This window comes from Phacochoerus africanus, chromosome 2 (assembly GCF_016906955.1).
Source record: "Phacochoerus africanus isolate WHEZ1 chromosome 2, ROS_Pafr_v1, whole genome shotgun sequence".
Taxonomy (NCBI): domain Eukaryota; kingdom Metazoa; phylum Chordata; class Mammalia; order Artiodactyla; family Suidae; genus Phacochoerus; species Phacochoerus africanus.
Window position 1 is genome coordinate 42,396,130 of NC_062545.1, and position 23,031 is coordinate 42,419,160.

The window sequence follows — 23,031 nt, forward strand, 5'->3', positions numbered from 1 at the left end:
TATTAAAATTTCCAACTATAATTGTGAATTCTTTTATTCTTCTCTTTAGGTCTCTCAACTTTTGCTTTATTTGTTTTTAAAATTTACTGGCCATATGAACATTTAGTATTTTTATGCCTTTCTGAATAATCAGTCCACCTATCATTATGAATTGTTGTCTATTTCTGGTAATGCTTCTTGTCCCTGATGTCTACTTTGTTTGGTATATTTAAATAGCCACTCTCATCTTCTTATGCTTAATGTAACATGGCATCTTTTTCTACCCTATCCTTTTACTTTTTATTTTTAAAAGGCATTTTAAAATGTGTCTCTTGTAGACAGTACATAGTTTTTATTTTTATTTATTCTGATGATCCCTGATTTTAATCCAAATATTTATTCCATTTATATTTAATATAATTATTATATGGTTGTATTAACTCTGCTATGTTTCTATTTGTTTTCTTTTTATTCCATTTGTTTTTTCTCTATTCCTCTCTCTGCCTCTTTTGTTTTCATGGAATTTTTTAAAAAATATTCCATTTTATCTTACCAATTGCCTTTTTAGGTCTCTCTTTGTTTTGTTCTTACTGACTACTCTAGGTACCACAATATGTATCCTTAATTCACCACAGTCTTCCTAGATTCATTATACCACTTCATGAAAAATGAAAGAAGATGTTTAAAATGTTTTAATTCATTCCCCTAACCCTGATATTTTGTTATTGTTATCAAATACAAGATATAAACATCCCAATATACTGTAATGAGTTTTGATTTATACAATCAGTTGTCTTCTGAAAAGAGAATAGAATCTTTACATTTGTTTTAATATATTTACTGCTCAACCATGCTCTTCATTCTTTCCTATAGATCAGTTGCATTTTGTGTCCATTTCTGAAATTCATTTTCAATTCTTTTATTAATAGATCTGCTTTCATGGATCTGAAAATACTTAATCATTGTTCTTATAAAGTGTTTTACTAGATATAAAATTCTTTATTGATGTATTTTTTAGCAGATTAAAAATGCCATTTTGTTGATTTCTACCCTCTACTGTTTCTGACAAGAAGTTAACTATGATCGTATTTTTGTTTACACATACTTAATGTCTTTTTCTTGCTGTTGTTCTAGCTGCTTCCACACTTTATCTTTGATTTTCAGCAATATGTCACATTACCCATGTGTGGTTTTCCTTGTGTTTAGTCTATGCAGATTTTAAAGCATTTTTTTTTAATTTTATAAGTTGATCTTTTTCAATAATTTGTAAAAATGTTGGCCAAATGTTGACTGTGGCTGTTTGTTTGTGTCTGCCTCATATGTGCAGATTAAAAAAGCCTCTGTTTTCCTTCTGGCACTTGAATTATAGGTAAGACTTCTTAATATTGTCTCACAAGTAAGAGGAATGTTAGCTTTTTAAAATATTTTGTTCTTTCTGGTTTTCACATTTGATAATTTCTGTTGATCTGTCTTCAAGTACACCAACCTTTTATTTCTCTCCAACTAACGATTGGGTTATGGGATGGAAATCCTGTGAAATTGGATTGTTATGATCATTATACAAGTACAGATGTGATAAATTCATTTGAGTAATTAAAAAAAGAAAAAAAAAACAATTAGTATTATTCAGAGATTTTTTTTCAGATACTATGTTTTTATGTTTTAAAATATTCATTTATATATTTTGTAGAGTGTACTTTTCCGGTCGAGTTTTCCTATCTGTTCAATCATTATGTCCTTGCTTCTCTTCTGGTCCTTAAAATATTTAAAATGGCAACTTTAAAGTCCCTGTCTTGGAGTTCCCATTGTGGCTCAGCAATAACAAACCCAACTAGTATCCAGGAGGATGTGGTTCAATCCCTGGCCTCACTCAGTGGGTTAAGGATCTAGCATTGCCATGAGCTGTGGTGTAGGTCACCGATATAAACTGTATCCTGGGTTGTTGTGCCTGTGGCATAGGACGGCAGCTGCAGCTCCAATTTGATCCCTAGCCTGGAAACTTACATATGCCACATGCATGGCCCTAAAAAAAACAAAAAAAAAGTAAATAAATAAAGTCTCTATCTTCTAATTTCAAATTATGGGTCATCTTTGAGCCTGCTTCTATAGACTGCTTTTTTGTTTCTTGAAAATGGATCATCTGTGCCACTTTTTCAGCTAATATCTTTCATAAGTCCTTTCTGTTCCCTAACTGTGGTTTTTGCTGGCCTCCTTGAAGTCCCTTAAAATTATTCTGCAGAGTTCAGCCAAGAATCTGAAAGGAATTACATTCAGATTTGAGAGCTCCATTCATTCCAGGATTTTCTTCTTCAATTTTCAGGCTCTTGTGTACTTCCAAACTCTGCTCCCTGACAACTCAAGCTAAAGAAAATGTAACTTTCTACCTGAGTTCCAGAGTCCCTGAAGGCCATAGTGAATAGGATGCTCTCAGGATAAGGAACCCGAAAATTTGGATTTCACTCAAAGTACTTATCTTTTATAGCCAAAGCTTCTGCAGTTTTTGCCTGCTTATGGTTGCTCTTCATGGCTTTAAATAATGGGTGTGTATTAATTTTATTCATAATTTTAATTATTATCTGCAGGATAGTTATTCTGACCATCTACTCTTACTTTATCACTGTTCAATGCAATTTCCGTTTAATATTATTTAATGAGAGCAAATTAATGAAACAAATAAATAGTAATTCATTCTTTTATTTCTAACATATAGTAAACTTTATGTTCTCATAAAATCTCGGAGTGACAGAGATCAAGAGGTACTGCTGAAATCAATAAGGAAACACAGGCCCTGAATGAAGCATTAAACCAGATGGACTTAATAGATATTTATAGGACATTTCATCCAAAAGCAACAGAATACACATTTTTCTTAAGTGCACATGGAACATTCTCTAAGATTGATCATATCCTGAGCTACAAATCGAACCTTTGTGACTTTAAGAAAATTGAAATCATATCAAGCATCTTTTCCAACCACAACGCTATACAACTGGAAATCAACAACAAGAAAAAAAATCTGCAAAAAAACAGAAACACGTGGAGACTAAACAACATACTACTAAACAACCAATGGATCACTGAGGAAATCAAAGAGGAAATTAAAAAATACCTAGAAGGAAATGACAACAAAGATACGACACTCCACAATCTATGGGATGCAGCGAAAGCTGTTCTAAGAGGAAAGTTTACAGCAATACAAGCCCACCTCAGGAAACAAAAAAAGGCTTAAATAAACAAGCTAATTTTACATCTCAAGCAGCTCGAGAGAGAAGAACAGACAAGACCTAAAGTTAGTAGAAGGAAAGAAATCATAAAGATCAGAGCAGAAATCAATGAAATAGAAACAAAGAAAACCATAGAAAAGATCAATGAAAAGAAAAACTGGTTCTTTGAAAAGCTCAACAAAATTGATAAACCCTTAGACAGACTTATCAAGAAAAAAAGAGAGAGGACTCAAATCAATAAAATTAGAAATGAAAAAGGAGAAGTAACAACGGACATCACAGAAATACAAAGGATCATAAGAGACTACGATATGAAACTATATGCCAATAAAATGGAAAACCTAGAAGAAATGGACAAATTCTTAGAAAAGTACAATCTTCCAAGACTAAACCAGGATGAAATAGAAAAGATGAATGGACCCATCACAAGAACTGAAATTGAAACTGGGATTTAAAAACTTCCAACAAACAAAAGTCTAGGACCAGATGGCTACACAGGCGAATTCTATCAAACATTTAGAGAAGAGCTAACACCTATCCTTCTGAAACTATTTCAAAAAATTGAGGAGGAAGGGATACTCCCAAACTCATTCTATGAGGCCACCATCACCCTGATACCAAAACCAGACAAAAATACCACAAAAAAAGAAAACAACAGGCCAATTTCACTGATGAACATCAATGCAAAATCCTCACCAAAATACTAGCAAACCGCATCCAACAATACATTAAAAGGATTGTACATCATGATCAAGTGGGATTTATCCCAGAGATGCCAGGGTTCTTCAATATCCACAAATCCATCAGTGTGATACACCACATTAACAAACTGAAGAATAAAAACCATATGATCCTCTCAATAGACTTGGAAAAGGCCTTTGACAAAATCCATCACCCATTTCTGATAAAAACCCTTCAGAAAGTGGGCATAACGGGAACCTACCTCAACATGATAAAGGCCATATAGGACAAGGCCATATAGGACAAACCCACAGCGAATATCATTCTCAATGGTGAAAAGCTGAAAGAATTCCTGCTGAGATCAGGAACAAGACAAGAATGTCCACTCTCACCACTACTCTTCAACATAGTTCTGGAAGTCCTAGCCACAGCAATCAGAGAAGTAAAAGAAATAAAAGGAATCCAAATTGGAAAGGAAAAAGTAAAACTATCACTATTTGCAGATGACATGATACTATACCTAGAGAATCCTAAACACTCTACCAGAAAACTGTTAAGAGCTCATCCACGAATTTGGCAACGTCACAGGATACAAAATCAATACACAGAAATCGACGGCATTTCTATATACTAACAATGAAAGAGCAGAAAAGGAAATTAGGGAAGCAATCCCATTTACCATGGCATCCAAAAGAATCAAATACCTAGGAGTGAACCTACCTAAAGAAACAAAAGACCTATACTCTGAAAACTACAAGCCACTGATGAAAGAAATCAAAGATGACACAAAGAGACGGAAAGACATACCATGCTCATGGATTGGAAGAGTTAATATTATCAAAATGACAATCCTACCTAAGTCAATCTACAGAGTCAGTGCAATCCCTATCAAATTACCAAGGAGATTTTTCACAGAACTCGAACAAAATATTTTAAAGTTTGTTTGGAAGCACACAAGACCCAGAATAGCCAAAGACATCCTGAAAAAGAAAAATGGAGCTGGAGGAATCAGGATCCCAGACTTCAGACTATACTACAAAGCAACAGTCATCAAAACTGCATGGTACTGGCACAAAGACAGACATATAGATCAGTGGAACAGGATAGAAAGCCCAGAGTTAAACCCACGCACCTACAGCCAACTCATCTATGACAAAGGAGGCAAGAATATACAATGGAGAAAGGATAGCTTGTTCAATAAGTGGTGCTGGGAAAACTGGATAGCCGCATGGAAAAGAAGGAAATTAGAACACTCCCTAACACCATACACAAAAAGAAACTCCAAATGGATTAAAGACCTAGAAATAAGACCAAACACTATCAAACTCCTAGAGGAAAACATAGGCCAAACACTCTCTGACATAAATGACAGCAACATCTTCTCAGATCCACCTCTTAGAGTATTGACAATAAAAACAAAAATGAACAAATGGGACCCAATCAAACTTAAAAGTTTCTGAACAGCAAAGGAAACCCTAAACAAAACAAAAAGATATCCCACAGAAGGGGAGAAAATCTTTGCTAGTGAATCAACTGACAAGGGATTCATCTCCAAAATTTATAAATACCACCTATAGCTCAATACCAAAAAAAACAAACAACCCCTCAAAAAATGGGGAGAAGATCTAAACAGACAGTTCTCCAAAGAAGACACGCACCTACAGCCAACTCATCTATGACAAAGGAGGCAAGAATATACAATGGAGAAAGGATAGCTTGTTCAATAAGTGGTGCTGGGAAAACTGGATAGCCGCATGGAAAAGAAGGAAATTAGAACACTCCCTAACACCATACACAAAAAGAAACTCCAAATGGATTAAAGACCTAGAAATAAGACCAGACAGTATAAAACTCTTAGAGGAAAACATAGGCCAAACACTCTGACATAAACGACAGCAACATCTTCACAGATCCACCTATCAGAGTATTGACAATAAAAAGAAAAATAAAGAAATGGGACCTACTCAAACTTCAAAGTTTCTGCACAGCAAAGGAAACCCTAAACAACACAAAAAGACAACCCACAGAAGGGGAGAAAATCTTTGCAAGTGAATCAACTGACAAGGGATTCATCTCCAAAATTTATAAACACCTTCTGTAGCTCCATACCAAAAAAACAAACCCCATCCAAAAATGGGCACAAATTCTAAACAGACAATTCTCCAAGGAAGGCATACAGATGGCTGAGAAACACATGAAAAGATGTTCAGCGTCACTCATTATTAGAGAAATGCAAATCAAAACCACGATGAGGTACCACCTTACACCAGCCAAAATGGCCATCATCCAAATGTCTATAAACAATAAGTGCTGGAGAGGGTGTGGAAAAAAAGGAACCCTGTTAAAAACTGTTGGTGGGATTATAATTGGTGCAACCACTGTGGAAAACAGTATGGAGATTCCTCAGAAAACTAAACATAGGACTGCCATTTGATCCAGCAATCCCACTCCTGGGCATCTATCCAGAAAAAACCACGACTCGCAAAGACTCATGTACTCCAATGTTCATCGCAGCACTATTTACAATAGCCAAGACATGGAAACAACCTAAATGTCCATCGACAGAGGGGTGGATCAAGAAGAAGTGGTACATATACACAATGGAATATTACTCAGCCATTAAAATGAAAGAAATACCAGCATTTTTAGCAACATGGATGGACCTAGAAACTATCATGCTAAGTGAAGTCAGCCGTACAATGAGACACCAACATCAAATGCTTTCACTGACATGTGGAATCTGAAAAAAGGACAGACTGAACTTCTTTGCAGAACAGATGCTGACTCACAGATATTGAAATACTTATGGTCTCCAGGGGAGACAGTTTGGGGGTGGGGGGATGTGCTTGGGCTGTGGGATGGAAATCCTGTGAAATCAGATTGTTATGGTCATTATACTACCACAGATGTGATAAATTCATTTGAGTAATAAAAAATTGAAGAAAAAGAGGTACTGCTGAAGAACAGTTTGTGACTTTCAAAATAAGGAGATTTACAAATGTGGTAACACAAGTGGGGTATAGTTTGTTCTGCTGGCTTATTTTTCAAACAAGAATATTTGAACATTAACATGTTCAAATACCTTTTCCTGCCAAGTCAATATAATCAAACAAATAGATTAAGAAGGTGAAAGAGCACTCAGGGGTATCCTAAGGCAAATCTGAATAACACTCCTACACATGAAGGCTGTTAAAAAAATAAAAATTATCTCTCAGGGAAATAGTGCTGTTCCCCAACATCAATTCTTATGCCTAAAAATAAGGCTGTTTCTTTCTCTTTAAGTTACTGAAATTCTTGCTCCCACTGCTACCTTAGGTAATATTTTATCCTTGTCAGAGCTGGGGCTGAGGCAACAATAGGACAGGAGAAATAAAGAAAGCCAGATGTTTATTCTTAAGAGGTCAAGGTTCCAGGTTAATTGCTCATGGAAAGGAGTTGCAGAAATCTGAGTTATAGGTACAACCATCCTCAGTAGCCATCATCCTATAGTACAGGTAAGGTAGAAGGAAAAACATGGTGACAAAATGTCCACTCTGTTAAAGACTGATATGGTTTCAAATACAAAGAGCTAGTGAGGATTTTTTGGTGGTGGGCAAAGGGCATGAAAAAGAGTTTTATCAGTGGGGGATTTGATATCTAAAATAGAGATGTTATAAGGCAAACCACAAATCACAAAGGCATTTTCAGTGGTAAAGGTAATATTGTTTCAGACCTCCTGTGTTTCAATCTCACATCCATAATTTTCTAGCCATATGATCTCAGGAAGGTTGTTTAATCTCCCCGTGTTTCATCTGGGAACAAGGACCAGACCTCAGCCTCCAGATGCCTCAATCCACCAATAGATGCCTGTCTTCCCACAATTTGGCCTTTTCAGTTCCACTATGGCCATTTCAAACTCTCCTTTCTCTAGTCCTATTCCCTATTATTTCAATCTCTCCAGCTTCAGCTCTTATTATCTCCAGAGTTAAACTCATATATTTCCAATCTTTTTAAAAATCTATCTTAGATCAACCTTCAAGCCAGCCTCCATACTATACCTTCATTTCAAAGGCTGCTCTTGGGAGACCACTGGGCCAGTTGAAACTTCCTATACTCCAACAGATGTTTCATATCTATTTATATGAGTAACCAGATACTACTGGTATAAGCATTTTAACAACAGTATATCTAAGCATTCCATATTTCTACTTTGCTAAAGGCAGTATCAAAAAATGTCACTAAAAACACAAATAAAGGGAAATAAACACAAAAGTGTCTTCTAAAAGCTTACAAAACCTGTTCAGAAGAGCAGGCATTTTTAATTAGAAATGCAGCAAGACTGCAAGGAGCAGCAAAATGTGATTCTTTAAAACATAATAGGATGTGCTGATTCACAGGCAGGAGGAATAAAACCCAGAATCTGCCTATCTGCCACAGCAATCCTGGCCCTTCCAACTCCATTTCTAAAAGATCAGCCATATAGGAACCTTTACACACGAGTTTGGATTCTTCCAGAGGAAAAACAGGAATAGCTTTTCACTTGGTGAGATAATTATTTATGTGATTCTCATTTGGTGGCAAAGAACATAATGTCCCCTACCCCTGAAAGTTCTTCTTGTCCTGCTAGGATCATGGAGATTTGCATAGGTTATATTTTTGCTTAAAATCCTTCAGGTTTGTAACACATAATTTGAAATACTTAAAACACCATCATGGAAGCTATATGGTTGTGTTTATTTTTCATAGGAGAAATGAAGTGACTATTATCAAACAAAATCAAGGAAAGTGCCTTTTTCCACATGCCTAATTTAATTGAGTGTTCCACGCCTCACATGAGGTTTTTTTCTGAGAAATAGTTTTCAGTAGAAATACAGAGCCACGTGCTGTCTGTACTATCTGATGTCACGTGCAGAACCCACAGTGCAGTTCTTTCAAGGCAAGTCATCCTCAGGTGGAACCAGCATAAACAACTACCTTAAATTTTAATTTTATACTACACCGCTTCATCTGAGCCACCATATGAAAAATACAAAGGGCCACTGCGCCAATGACCTAAAACATTATTAATAACCAAATATATCATTTGAATGTTTCCAATAAAAACAAAAGCAATTTCATGTAAGGGAAGCTTTTGCTCCTGCCTCTGAGACTTGCCTCTATGGATCCCAATCAAAATATCAGACATTACCACATCCTTCAATTTTAGTAATTTTTAAGAGTGGTTTACAAGTATTCCTAGGTACAATCAAATCAACAATCAAAAAGTCTTATCCTAAATGACTTATCTTCCTCTGCCATATAAACCCATTATGATGGTTAATTTTATGTCAACATGACTGAGCTAAGAGATGCCCAAATAACTGGTTACATGTTATTTCTGGGTGTGTCTATGAGAATGTTTCCAGATGAGACTAGCATTTGAATTAGTGGACCAAGTAAATAAGATGGCCCTTTTCAATGTGGGTGGGCATCAGCTAATTCACCAAAGACCTGACTACAATAAAAAGGAGGAGGAAGACTGAATTCATTCGCTGTCTGACTGTTGAGTTAGAACATCTGCTTTCTCACGTCCTTCTCAAACCTTCAGAACCATATTGGCGCTGCTGGTTCTCAAATCTTCAGAACCAGATTGGGTCTCCAGCTTCCAGACAACAGATATGAGACTTCTCAGTCTCCATTATCACTTGAGTCAGTATCTTACAATAAATAAATAACTCTATATATCCTATTGCTTCTTGTTCTCCAGAAAACCCTTACTAATACATCCATTAAAAGTAAGAGCTTTACAAAGTTCTTATTCCCCCTTAGTATGGTTAAAAAAAAATAATAAATCCTATTTGTTAAAATTATTTATTGACCGTCCATTAAGTAAATACTAGGATGGGCACTGTGCAACATAAAATAAGGAAGATAAAACAGCTTTCTCTTAAAAAGTTTATTGACATTTTACCAATTCCAAAATATAATCCATCTTCAAAAGATAAAAATTCATCATCAAGGATGATCCATTTGTTAAAATGTGTTCTGGCTTTAGATAATAATTCTCTAACATTAGTCTAATCAATAATGAAGCAATTAATCCTAGTTTAATAGAGGCAATAATTATTTGGATACCCAAACTATGTAAATGTTGATTTGAAATTAAGTAAATGTCTATTTTAAACCTGTCACATTATATGTCTTTGATTCATATTGAGCCCATTCTCCTGTTTCTTGCAATTCCTCATCTTCAGATAAAATTCATGAGATTTTTAATAGGCATTTCTGGTCTATCTTCAGCTTATAGAATAAGTGGGATCTGTATTTCCTATTTCAAAATCCCAAATTCAAGAGACTTTGGTACATACCCATTGATGTTTTGGAAAGACACCAACTCTGTAGTCAGAGAGTCTTGGCTTCTTATCCCAACCTGATGCTGAAAGTCTGATAATGTGACTATGGCCCAGTTACCTAACTTCTAGGAAGTACTGTTTTCTCTGAAAATAGATATGCAATTTCCCTAGTACACAATATATCACAACTATTGTGAACAACAGCAAAAAAGCTTTGCTTGTCTTAGTTGAAGATCTGGCAGTGCCATGCCTCAGGGCAATCATTCTAAAGATTCAGTGATTACCACATTCAAAATAATTTTAGTGCTTGAAAGGGAGAGATCCAACCTCCTCCTTCCATGCATTGAGGACATGGAGATATAAAGGACAAAAGGTATCTGTCCAAGGTCACACACTTAGATGGTGGTAGACCTTGGACCAGGTCTTGACACCTAATCTAGTCCTCTTTTTTGAGTACAATAGATACTTGTGAAAACTATAGAAAAGTAGACTTACTGTATAATGATCTTTGATATCTGCAAATTAGTGGGTTTCCTGTTCTTAACACATCTCATTAAAAGATGATTGCTATATATCTAAATTTAAGCAGAAAATAGGTGTTAATCTTTAGGCCATGGGCTTCATTTTCCTCAATATAATTAAAAACCAGGTATGTTTAACTTCATAAGTTTTATCATCACTTAGCTATTCTTCTAAAAAAGAAAAACAGACTAAAATATGAGTAATTGAAAGTTCCAGTTAACTGGGTCCTAGTTAATCTAGGTTTTATTATTTCTAAATCATCTCATTACAAACTCTTATGGGTATAATTACTTTAGAGGCTGTTCCATATGGTGCCTTCTGTTCTCTAAGCTAAGCTGACCCCAAAATGAAGAACCCTTTGAATTTGATCTGAGAGCTATACACAGTTCTTAGAATTAAGATGGCATTTTAGTCTCCTATGTTTTAGCTTTAGTGAGCTAGTGCCTTTTCCTATATTTTTATATTTAAAAATCCAATTCCAGCCTTTTGCCTCATGTCCTCATCTCAAGCACCTTAAAGAAAAAAAAAGTAAGTAAAAGAAAATCTTTTCCCATAGAAAATCTCACACATAATGATGCCAACAGGGCTTTCATTTTACTGGTTGCCTGGCTGACTAGTATATTAGAAATAAGTGAAGATGGGAAAATAACAAGGAACTAGTTTCTGCTGAGGAGAACAAATTCTATAGTTATGAAGTTGTAAGGGAAAGCACAAAGAGAAATAATCTTAGTATCACAGAATAAAGCAATTCTCAGCAGTAAAGCTGTAACAAAGAAGTGAAAATCTTAGGAAACACTCAAAACAGGCAGTGACAGCACAAAGGCATTACAACGTTTTAAATTGCAAGGTGAACTGAATGATGGAGAACTGTCTTGAGAACTCTTCAGATTAGTTCTCAGATATGTTTTATTTGCTTTTCCTCCCCCCCCCTTTTTTAAACCTCACCTGTTTAGGCCATCTACCTTTATATCATAGCCACAAGGAAAGACACTTAAGACATGCAATAATTAAGGCTTTTTTTGTGGTTCCACTGTGAAGGATAATCACCTGTTAGCTTAAGATGGGAACCTATGACTTAAAATATTTACATGGCAGGCTCGCTTCTGTGAAGTTAGACTTTAAAATTCAAATTGATGACAAGAACCAGCTAGATCTTTTAAATGAAGCAAATATTTTTCAAATTTCAGCAGAAGAGTAAGAAAAATCTTTAATTAATTAATGGAATGGAACAAGCAGCAACTCTGCCTGACTTTATATATTCCACATCAGTTGTTCTGTGCAAAACAAAAAGAATATTGTTGTTTATGTAATTTTCAAAGAACTAGAGAGAAAGTACAGGCAACATGAAATTTCTCCCCTATGCACAAAAGTCAGCAGCAATGACATAATAGTGATAGAGACTTTTAGTTAGATACAATCTGTTTTTAAGATAGCAAAAATTCTCTTTCATACCACGTTAACCAAAGTTACTTTAATAACATCTTACGAGCTGAGTAGGTGTCAAGGATCATCTTTCTTTTACCGATGAGAAAATGGAGCAGAGACAGTTCTGTGATTTAGCCAAGATCAAATGTCAGTAAGCAAACAATCTCAAAATCAGAGCCTTTCAAGTCTCAATTGAGAGTCCCAACTCATAGGGTCAATTCTCTGAGTATTATGTGAGAAAATCACCTGAAAGCATCACGGCTCAAGGTTTTTGGGCTCTGGGTTTAGTACTATTCATTTTTATGTCACAAGGACTTTTATTCTTCTCCTTAAAAATTAGAATATTTGTCTTAAACTATCATCTGAAAATCCTAATAAAAAGTTGGTCATTTTCAGGGGGAAAAAAAAAATTGTATGACTCAGTTAAACCTCATGTTATTTTTACAATTGATTTCTTAGATCACTATTAGTACCTACTTGTTTTTAAGCAGATGTAAGGAAGGCATTTTAAAATAAGCCTAGGAAAGAAATTGCATATCGCCTGGAAAGCAATCCACATGCATCAACTCTTTCCTCTTTTGCAGATTCTGTGCTCTAAAATCCCATTCAAAGGAATCATTTGTGCTTCTGACATTAACGGTAAGACAGGCTCAAGCCTTTATAAATGAAGAAAATAGCTATGAGGATTTTGCTGTATAATATTATAGCTATTACAGATTTCCAATTAACCTTTGTGCCTGCTTGGCAAATACCATAATGGTCAGACTCCAGTGCCATAGACTATGTCACAGTGCATAATATACACCTAAAGATTTAACTAAGACTTGAAGGTAGTTCTGTAAGGAAAATATATAGAAATCATTCTTATTATTTACTTAGATAGAAATATTGATCAAAAAGGTAAAGTTCTCTGCTTCTGAACCAATAAATACCTATTACATTCTACAAAATATTAAAGATCACTAATTTTCCCAAGCATAATATCATTAAATTATATTTTAATCCAAGTATAAGTAAAATACTGGGCTTTGGTATTATACAAACTACATGAAAGAGACAAAATCCTCTCCTTTCCAGAACTCAAAGGACACCACTATTATATGCATTGAAAGACACAATGCACAAATGTACAATGAACAAATAAATGATACTAGGAAAGAGATAAAATATTATTTTCATTATTTTCAGGATCAGTTATCTGTGTTCTGAATATCTTTATCATTAAATTTGTTCATAAAAAAGGAGAGAAAAAGCTCTGTCCTCCTGTAAAATGTTAGCTCTTAAACTTACTAGTTTCCAATGTCAAAAACAAAAGAAAACAGAAGAACAAAATGGAGCACAGAGGAAATTCAAAGGACTGCAAGGTAGGGAATTGCTTTGGTATTTACCAATTTTGCCCTGTCCATCAGCCAGTGAAGGCTGGGAATCATCTTCATGGGTCTCATAATCCATCTGATTGCCTTTAAGGCTTCTCATACATCCACTTGAATCATTGGGCCTAAGAGCTCTTTTATTCAGATAAAGTATGCCTCCTTTTTATACTAGAAGATGGCATGCCTTCTAATCCACATTTGTTTCCCAAATAACCTATCTCATCTAAAAGAACATTCAGTTCTGACACTAAATCAATAGATTTGGTAATAATCTCTAAACATGAGCTATTTATAAACAGAATTCAAGTATTCCTCAGCAGGAAGTTACTACGAGGAAAAAAGAATGAGAAACATTATCTATCTTAACTAAACTAAGTACATTCCAGAAGCAGAAATTCCATCAAGAATGGATTACTCTTCTTTGAAATATATTTAGAAAGCTTCATGACAAGAAACATTTCAAGTGCTACAAAAATTTCCAGAAATGGTGGAATGAGACAATTCCAAAACAAGGAAGCCTGAGGGGTTCATCTTTTGGGCCTGAATTACAAAAGGCCCTCTGCTAATCTACAGAAAATTATACCAACCACTCATGGAGAAAGCAGTCAGTAGACCACAAGATGGATCTGCCAAGAGCAGATGCTGAACCAGACCTGAGGGTATTATAAAATACAATCAGCCTACAAAGCCCTGTATCTTTATGGAGAACTAAGAGACATGGGAGGGTGGGGAAGGAAGAAAAAAGGTCCTATCAGTAGTTTTCCATTTTTCTTCATCCTCCCATTCTAGATTTCACCAGAACACAAATGTGTTTGGATGTGGGTTGTTGAGGAGGTATGGATTCCTGGTTTTCCTTTGCTCTCACTGATTGCTCCCCAGTGCTTTCTACTGTATCATTTTCTTCAATACACCTCAAAGTTTTAGCTGCCACAGCATTTGTTCCTTGGATCTCCTTTCTGTTCTATCTATACTCACTTCCTTGATTATTGTATCTAGCCCCATCCTCTACATGACAATAACTTTCAAAGTTATATCTCTAATTCTGACCTCATTATCTGCCTACCTAACGTAATGGCCATCTGATACGTAATGGCCATCTGATATTTAACTTGCCTAAAATTAAATCTTTGATCTTCACACTCCCCTCTACCAAAAATGCCTGTTCTGTCTGCAGTTTCTTATCTCAGATAATAGCAATTCTTTCCTATTGCTGAAGTCAAAATCCCTGAGACCACTTGGGCTCCTCTTTTGTTTTTAATTGTTTACAATATTCATACACTCTTTATACAAACTCTGTTGTCTCTTACTTCAAAAATATATTCAATACCTGACCCTTTCCTACCACCTCCATTGTTTTCACACTGTTCAAGTCACTTTCATCTGGTTATTTCTCATCTCTCAGGTCTTTGTTCAACACAGAGAGACACATGGCCCCTCACAAAAATTCAACAGAGCCCTCATGTGGTTCTATAGATTTTTCATTTCTTTGTCTCCAGTTGGGAAAAAAAAAACCTAGTCTTTGAGTTAGTGGAAACAGTTAACAAAAAGTTTTAATAAAGTTAACAGTTTTTAGTTTGAGTTAATAAAAACATGTTATTATCTTATTAATAAAATATATATTGTTTCAAATCTGCTGTTTAACCCTTATGATCATTTCTTTTGACAATCAACAGCCTGTATTTTCAAAACCCCAAATCCTTTTCTCTGCTTTGATGCTGCAATAACTCTATCCCATGATAATGGCTGCTTCTCAAATCCTACATTAAATCAGGGAAGAACAATAAGTTAAAAAATAATTGCTAGTAATGAGGGAGTTCCCGTCGTGGTGCAACAGAAACGAATCTGACTAGGAACCATGAGGTTGCAGGTTTGATGCCTGGCCTCTCTCAGTGGGTTAAGGATCTGGTGTTGCCTTGAGCTGTGGTGTAGGTTGCAGATGCGGCTCAGATCTGGTGTTGCTGTGGCTGTGGCGTAGGCCAGTGACAATAGCTCCAATTAGACCCCTAGCCTGGGAACCTCCATATGCCGCTGGTGCAGCCCTCAAAAAGACAAAAAATAATAATAATAATAATAATTGCTAGCAATGAAAAAATTACACTAGATACCCGCAGATTGAAGGGTAGGCTAGTTTTGTTGATGTTGCTGGAAGGACTCTTCCTTGACCAGAAAGAAAATTTGCTATTTTAGAAATTCAGCATTCCCAATAGCCTCAAAAGTCACCTCCCCCACTTTTTCCCTTCTTCCTTTGCCAATTCTCCTATATCTAAGGTTTCTTTTAACAGGGAAATTGAAGACATCTTACACTGAGTTCTCTTTTACACTAAGGCTTTCACTGAAATCTTTTGTAACCTCTGAGTCTCTCTCACCTCTATACACCAAATCCTTCATAGATAACACCCATTGCCTCTAGATGACTCTGGACCAAGATTTGTAACAAATAATGGTGCAAAGATAAGTGATCATGAGCATTCTTGGAAATTTTGTACAGCCTTAACTTGGAACAAGTATAAATAATTTTAGTCAACCAAATCAAGTGTTTAAGAAAATCATTTTTTTTAATTTTATGGTTGAATTTAATTTCCATTTTGAGTGCTGATTTTGCTAGGTGACAGAAAAAAAAAAAAACTTAGTCAATTCAACTTCTTGCCCACCTTCTTTCCTTCAAATTCTACTGTATATTCTGGTCAAAGTATAAAAAGAGATTATTTGAAGAAACAACAAATTTTGGTAATATATCAATGGATAGATGGACTTTCCAGGTCACTGAGACCAGAGTCAGAGGTGACTCTAAGGTTACCTGGGTACTGACAAGGATGGCCAGTTCCTGATGCCTCAACTGGTTTAGGAACTAAAACACTCTAATGTTTGTAGACATTCCTTTAAATGGAAGTACCAGCAACATTCATGTAATTCTTCTAAAATAGTGTTATAAGCTCCAATAAAAAGAGCTGTGCCTGATAAAAACTCATCTTCATTTTTATTCTGGAAAGATCTTAGCTGAGAAGTTCTTACCAGCTACAAATTGCCCCACATGGAACAAAGAGCAAGGGAAAAGCTATGCAACGATACTTGGCTCCTGCTCTTGCTCAGTAAAGTAATCTCACTCTTGATACTACAGTATGACTCAACAAACTGTGAACTGTAGCAGGTGTGTGTCCAGTCTCTTCTTGCCCATTCAAAACTCTACCTGTAATGCTGCAATATCAAAATATCTCTTCTGGTAATCTTGGACAATTCACTTCTAACACGAAGCCTAGACTGCATAGTATGGTTCTTTATAAGATAAATAGATGGGTAGGTAGATGACTGACCAGATATACAGATGACAGATAGACAGATAAGGCCATTATTTTATTATTTTGATTTCCTACAAGCTGCAGATGTTTCCCTGGACTTGACAGCAGGCTAATTGGGCAGCAGGGGTTAACAAACTCTGAGCCTTTGAGCCTTCTGGGGTAAAAGGCTAACCCCTTTTCTCTGGTACACTGCTGCCACAGCCTCACCCTACCCTTGACTCTGAACTCTGAGGTTCTGACCCAGGCCCAGCACCTAACCTAAATTATGCTTTGTTGTTGCTGACTCTGAGCTCTGACTCTGATTAGCCTGGAAATAGCAAATCTGGAACAAGTGATTGCATCTATGTTCCTGCCAAAATTAGCATGGAATTTTTAGTCTTGAGGACAAGATCACTATAAAAATTGCTCTGTTTATGCAATTTCATATAAATTACATTAGTTTGCCAAGTCATCATCAGTAATATGAGGCTAACCTCATTTGTATATATTAAATAAGGTTTCATTTCTCAAATCTAACTCTGGCTTAGAGGGGCACTATCCAATACAGCAGCCTCTAGCCCCAGGAGGCTGTTGAATGCTTAAAATAGAACTAGTGTTATTTAGATTTTCTGTAATTTTAATTAAGATATAAATTTTGAAACATTCATTTCAGTTATTAGAAAAAATTAAATATTCTGGAACAACTTATTTGTGAATCTACTTTTTCAGTGTATATTTTATAAACTCAGTGCAGATAAAATATTTCCATATTACTCTGCCAGTTAAAATATGCTGTAAGTATAAAATTCATACTGGATTTTAAAGGCTTAGAAAAAAAAAGTTTAAAATCTCAGTTTTTTTTGTTGTTGTTCTTTCCATCCTGAAATGGTTTTGGATATATTGGATAAAATAAAAAGTAGCATAAAAGTTACTTTCACCTGTTTGTTTTAATCTTTTTTTTTAATGAGGCTATAGGATAATTTAATGTTACATATCTGGTTTGAAACATATTTCTACTGGACATTGCTAGTTTAACATTACTGGTTTAGACTAACTGTTCATTAAACCACTTTGGCATACTTTAAGAATTATTTCATTTTCTATAAAAGTTAGTACTTTTATACTAAGTTAGTACTTTAATCTGAGTCTCCCATTGCAAAATATAAAATTCTGGGTGTTTTTTTTTTTTCCCCCTACAGAAAACACTACAGGAAAATCTCTCTCTCTTTCTGATAGAAACTTAGGTTGTTATGCAGAGCAAAAAAGGAAAGATTACTTAGGCTCCTCACTCTTCTCCAAAATTTGCATTCAATAATGCATTCCCAACATTACTTCTGCAGCTTCCACCATCGCTGAAGCTCTTTCTGTTGAAAATCCTCCCAAAGAAATAAAGAGAGCAGATGAATGAATGAAACAGATTAGGATGTTATTTCCTTCTCCTTTTGTCAGTTGCAAAATGTACCATATGGACATATCACAATGTGCCTTGCAGAAATTTGAATCTCTGATAAAGTTTTTTTTTTTAAGAATGACATAAAGTATTCATGATAAATGAACTTTGAGCATTAAGTAATGAATGAGTTTTTGAATAACCATCTTTTTAGAAGTTATACCAAGTTTCTAGTAACTTAAGCATCTAAGTTTTAAGTGGTTCATACCTCTGGTTTTCAAACAAATCTAATGTCTTTATAAAATCTTACACTGAAGTAAAACCTACACATTCCAGTGTTTATACAGGAACAGATTTTAGAGATTTTCAAATTAAGATTTTAATCTACACTTTCAGTTTCTTGAGTGAGGAAACTAAATTTACTTTGGTCTTTAAAAATATGTATTGTGAACTTGAGTAATTTAGGAATACTGCTAAAATAATACTATAAAAGCCTTATGGAAGATACTACTTAGCCAAATATATATTAAATCAAAGATTCATTGGGAGCTTTCTTTTCACTAAATAAAATGAATTAAAAAGACAATGTCACTTTCCTCAGTCTTCAGGTATTACAACAAAGTTCCAGAGGTTAGAAATACACATGTAGAGCATTTTTATGCATTAGAACTTGCAAGCTTTGAATAGACAAAGAGAATTTAAAAAATAATAGAAGGGATCAACATAAGCTAAGATGCAAGACAATAAAGAAAATCTCAACCAATGAAAAGGAAAATATAAATGTGCTCCAAATAGGGCTGATACAATTATTATAGTTCTGTTTCTGGTAACATGGCATGTTAAGTACCTGGATCACTTTTTGCCAAAAATAACTAATATTCCTGAATGTTGAAAAAAAATAATAATCCTTAATGTAATAAATATGTTCAAATATTCTTAATAGAAACAATAAGCTGGCAAGAAAAAAAAAACAAATTCTTAAGTGAAAAAAATCAAATTAATAACTTAGAACCCAAAGAAGTAGACAGAATACTAAAGCCAACTTTTACCCTGAGATCATTTGCTTAACTGGGCATAATTAAATTTCAATTTTCATAAACTCATAAGAGTTTACAGTTTATAACTCCAAAGAAATAAGACCTCACTGAAGAATCAGCCAAATATAGTGGAGAAAAAGGAACCCTCCTACACTGTTGGTGGGCATGTAAATTGGTGCAGCCGCTAGGGAAAACAGTCCAGAGGGTCCTTAAAAAAAATAAAATAGAGCTATCATACGATCCAGCAATCCCACTCCTGGGTATACAGCTGGAAAAAACAAAAACTCTAGTGAAAAAAAGATGCATCTTCCCCAATGTACATAGCAGTATTATTCACAATAGTCAAGACATGGAAGCAACCCAAATGTCCACTGACAGATGAATGGATGATGATAAATGGAATGGAATATTATTCAGCCATAAAAAAGAATAAAATAATGCCATGTGCAACAATATGTATGGACCTAAAGATTATCATACTATGTCAAGCAGAGAAAGACAAATATTATATCAGTTATATGCAGGATCTAAAAAAATACAAATCAACTTATTTACATAAGAGAAACAGGCTCAAAGATACAGAAAACAAACTTATGTTTACCAAAAAGGGAGGGGAAGGATAAGAAAGGAGTATGGGATTAATAGATACACACCACTATATATAAAATAAACTCCTATATTCAATATCTTATAGTAACTTATAAATCCAAAATAATCTGAAGCTGTACACCTGAAACTAATGCAGTACTATTTACTATATAGCATGTGGAACTATGTTCAATCTTTTTTTTTTTTGTCTTTTTATGGCCACACCTACAGCATATGGAGGTTCCCAGGCTAGGGGTTAAATCAGAGCTGTAGCTGCCAGCCTACACCATGGCCACAGGAATGTGGGATCCAAGCCTCATCTGCAACCTGCATCACAGCTCATGGCAACACTGGATCCTTAACCCATTGAGCAAGGCCATGGATCGAACCTGCATCTTCATGGATACTAGTTGGGTTCATTAACCACTGAGCCACAATGGAAACTCCTATATTCAATATCTTATAGTAACTTATAAATCAAAAATAATCTGAAGCTGTACACCTGAAACTAATGCAGTACTATAAATCAGCTATAATTATTTTAGAAATATAGAAAGAATTTATACATATATATGTATATATGTATATATATATATGTGCTTCTGCCACTCATCCTGGCAATCTGAAAGGCAATTTTTTTTTTCTTTAATCTCAACACTTAGTACTGAACAAAGGGGAAAAATCACCACTGGGAATTTGGAACCACAAGCCAATCCTCACCAATGTCTGCAGGACAAATGTACACTGCCTCAGTGTTTGGAAAGCTTTAAGTTAAGAATGAAAATTAGATGTTCTGGAAGAAAACTTTCCCTGGCTGCCAGACAAAAGCAAACAAAAATCCTCTCAAAAGAATTCCTCACATTTCAAAGAAAATCATCGGCCCACAAATAGAAATAAAAAACAAAAAGAAAAGAGGCACCATAATTGAGAACCAGCAGGAAGAAAACAGAATCTAAAAGGACTTCAGACAAGGAATAACATTTTCAAACACATACTATGAAATAATTATGTTTAGTGTTTTTAAAGGAACTTTTTAAAGCCATGAAATATATGTGAAACAGACATAGCATATTTAAAACAAACAGAACTTCTAGATGTGAAATTTTAAAACACACTTTGGAGATTTAAAAACAAATAAATGAGGAGAGAATGTGTGAACTGGAAAATAAATACAAGAAATTATCCAGGTTGTAGAAAGCAGAGACAGACAGCAAGATGAGACATAAGAAAGGAGTTTAGGAGATATAAACAAAGTGGAAAAAATAGTCCATACATCTACTTAGAGTTCAAAATGAGACATAGAGGGAAAGGGTAATATTTAAAGGAATGGTAATTAAAAATTGTCCAGAACCACTGAACTCTAATCCACAGATTCAAAAAGCTCAACAAAACCATACCTGAATACACCACAGAAAACCCACTGAAGACCAAAGCAATTAGACTGATTAATATGGTGAGAGAAAATTATCCAGTTATGTCCCTAGCAAAAATATCTATCAAGAACAAAGACAAACCAGCGCATTTTCCGAAAAATAGAATCCAAGAGCATTTACACTCAGCTGGTTTTCACTAAAACAAAATTGGGGATTTCCCATCGTGGCTCAGTGGTTAACGAACCCGACTAGGGACCATGAGGTTGTGGGGTCAATCACTGGCCGTGCTCAGTGGGTTAAGAATCCTGCACTGCTGTGAGCTATGGTGTAGGTTGCAGACTCAGCTCAGATCCCAGGTTGCTGTGGCTCCGGCATAGGCCAGTGGCTACAGATTCGATTTGACCCCTAGCCTGGGAACCTCCATATGCCGTGGGAGTGGCCCAAGAAAAGGCAAAAAGACAAAAATAAATAAATAAATAAATAAAAATAATAAAACAAAGTTGGTAAGATGCATTTTAGGAAGAAGGCAACTGATCTCAGAAGAATGGCCTGAGCTCTGAGAAGAAATGAAGAACACAGAAATTGATTAGCACGGTTAAATAAATTAACTATTCACATCTATAATAACAATGGAATAAGATAACTAAAATATATAACCACCAAAAAAAAAAATTAACTTAAAGAGTGAGTAGAGTTAACATGTCCAAGACCTTTTACATTATCTGAGAGGTTTTAATTAAATGTAGCCTTTGATAAGTTAAGCATGCATACTGTTACTATAAACAATAGAAATGGAATATATAATTTCTAAATTGGCAGATGAACAAAACAAAGGACAAATTTAGTCTAAGGAAAAAGAAAAGAAAAACATTTAATACTGGTAATAAACTAAAAGCCCATAACAAGACTATACAGTATATACAATTATATCAGGTTTTACATTAAATATAAAAGGACTAAATGCTCCATTTAGAAGACAGATATTTTCAGAATGGGATTTTAAAAAACAAAAGCTGAATACTTTTCAGAAACACATTTTAAGTGTTTTTAAAATTTTTTACATTGGAGACTTCCTCTTCTAGGAATATGGAGAAGACCTACTTTTTCCTACTCCCCCACTCAGTAATGCTAATAATTAGTACTATATGTGTAAAATAAACATAAGATGATCCTGAAAGGTAGAAGGAAGAAGGTAGACTGGCTAGGAACCTTGAGACCCAAGGAAGCACGCAGTGGTGCGCACTCCCAGTTTTTCTTTCTACTTTATAGATCTCAGACTTATTGCTGAAGAAGCCAAAAATAAGGTCCAGCAAGAAAGCAAACATTCAGAACAACACCATGGAAAAAACTGGAGTCCCACCCATGGCAGCAAAAGCAGAGAGGCTGGACTTGCACCCTTACCAGGCTATGGTGAGTTGCTCCAGTCTCCCCACCCTGCAGGACAGGTGTCAGAGAAGACCAAATAGGGGGCTGGGACGTTATCTCTGCTGGATGGGAAGAAGCCCCAACTCTGTAATATCAAAGGAGGCCACATAGAGCGCATGGGCTTCCAGCCCACCTTGCAGCAACAAGGTGCTGGGGAGGTGTGAGAGAGGGCCAAGAGGAAAGCCAAGATTTTCATCAATGCCCTTTGACCTGAACTGGAAGCAGAAATGAGGCACCCCAATCCCTCCAGCCAGGGAAGTATTCATTTAGACCTAACGAGAAGTTAGAACCCTAGCCATCCCGGCATGAACAATGCAGCCTTGCCCTCTGCCCCCATTTTCCCGGCCAGAGAGGTGACAGAAAAGATCTGCTAAAACAGATGGTTTAAATAATGCCCAGAATCTCCTAATCTAACAGCCAAAATGTAT

At 35.3% G+C, this 23,031-nt stretch overlaps 1 protein-coding gene across 1 annotated transcript in view; it reads left to right on the top strand.

The window, feature by feature from the left end:
- The first annotated feature begins 10,808 nt into the window (after positions 1-10,808).
- The window catches only part of LOC125120629 (glycerol-3-phosphate dehydrogenase 1-like protein), a 63,282-nt gene continuing 51,059 nt past the window's right edge, over positions 10,809-23,031 (top strand). The window contains exons 1-2 of the mRNA XM_047769133.1: positions 10,809-10,844; positions 22,448-22,588. Coding sequence (XP_047625089.1) covers positions 10,809-10,844; positions 22,448-22,588 — 177 coding nt within the window. The remainder of the gene's footprint in view (positions 10,845-22,447; positions 22,589-23,031) is intronic.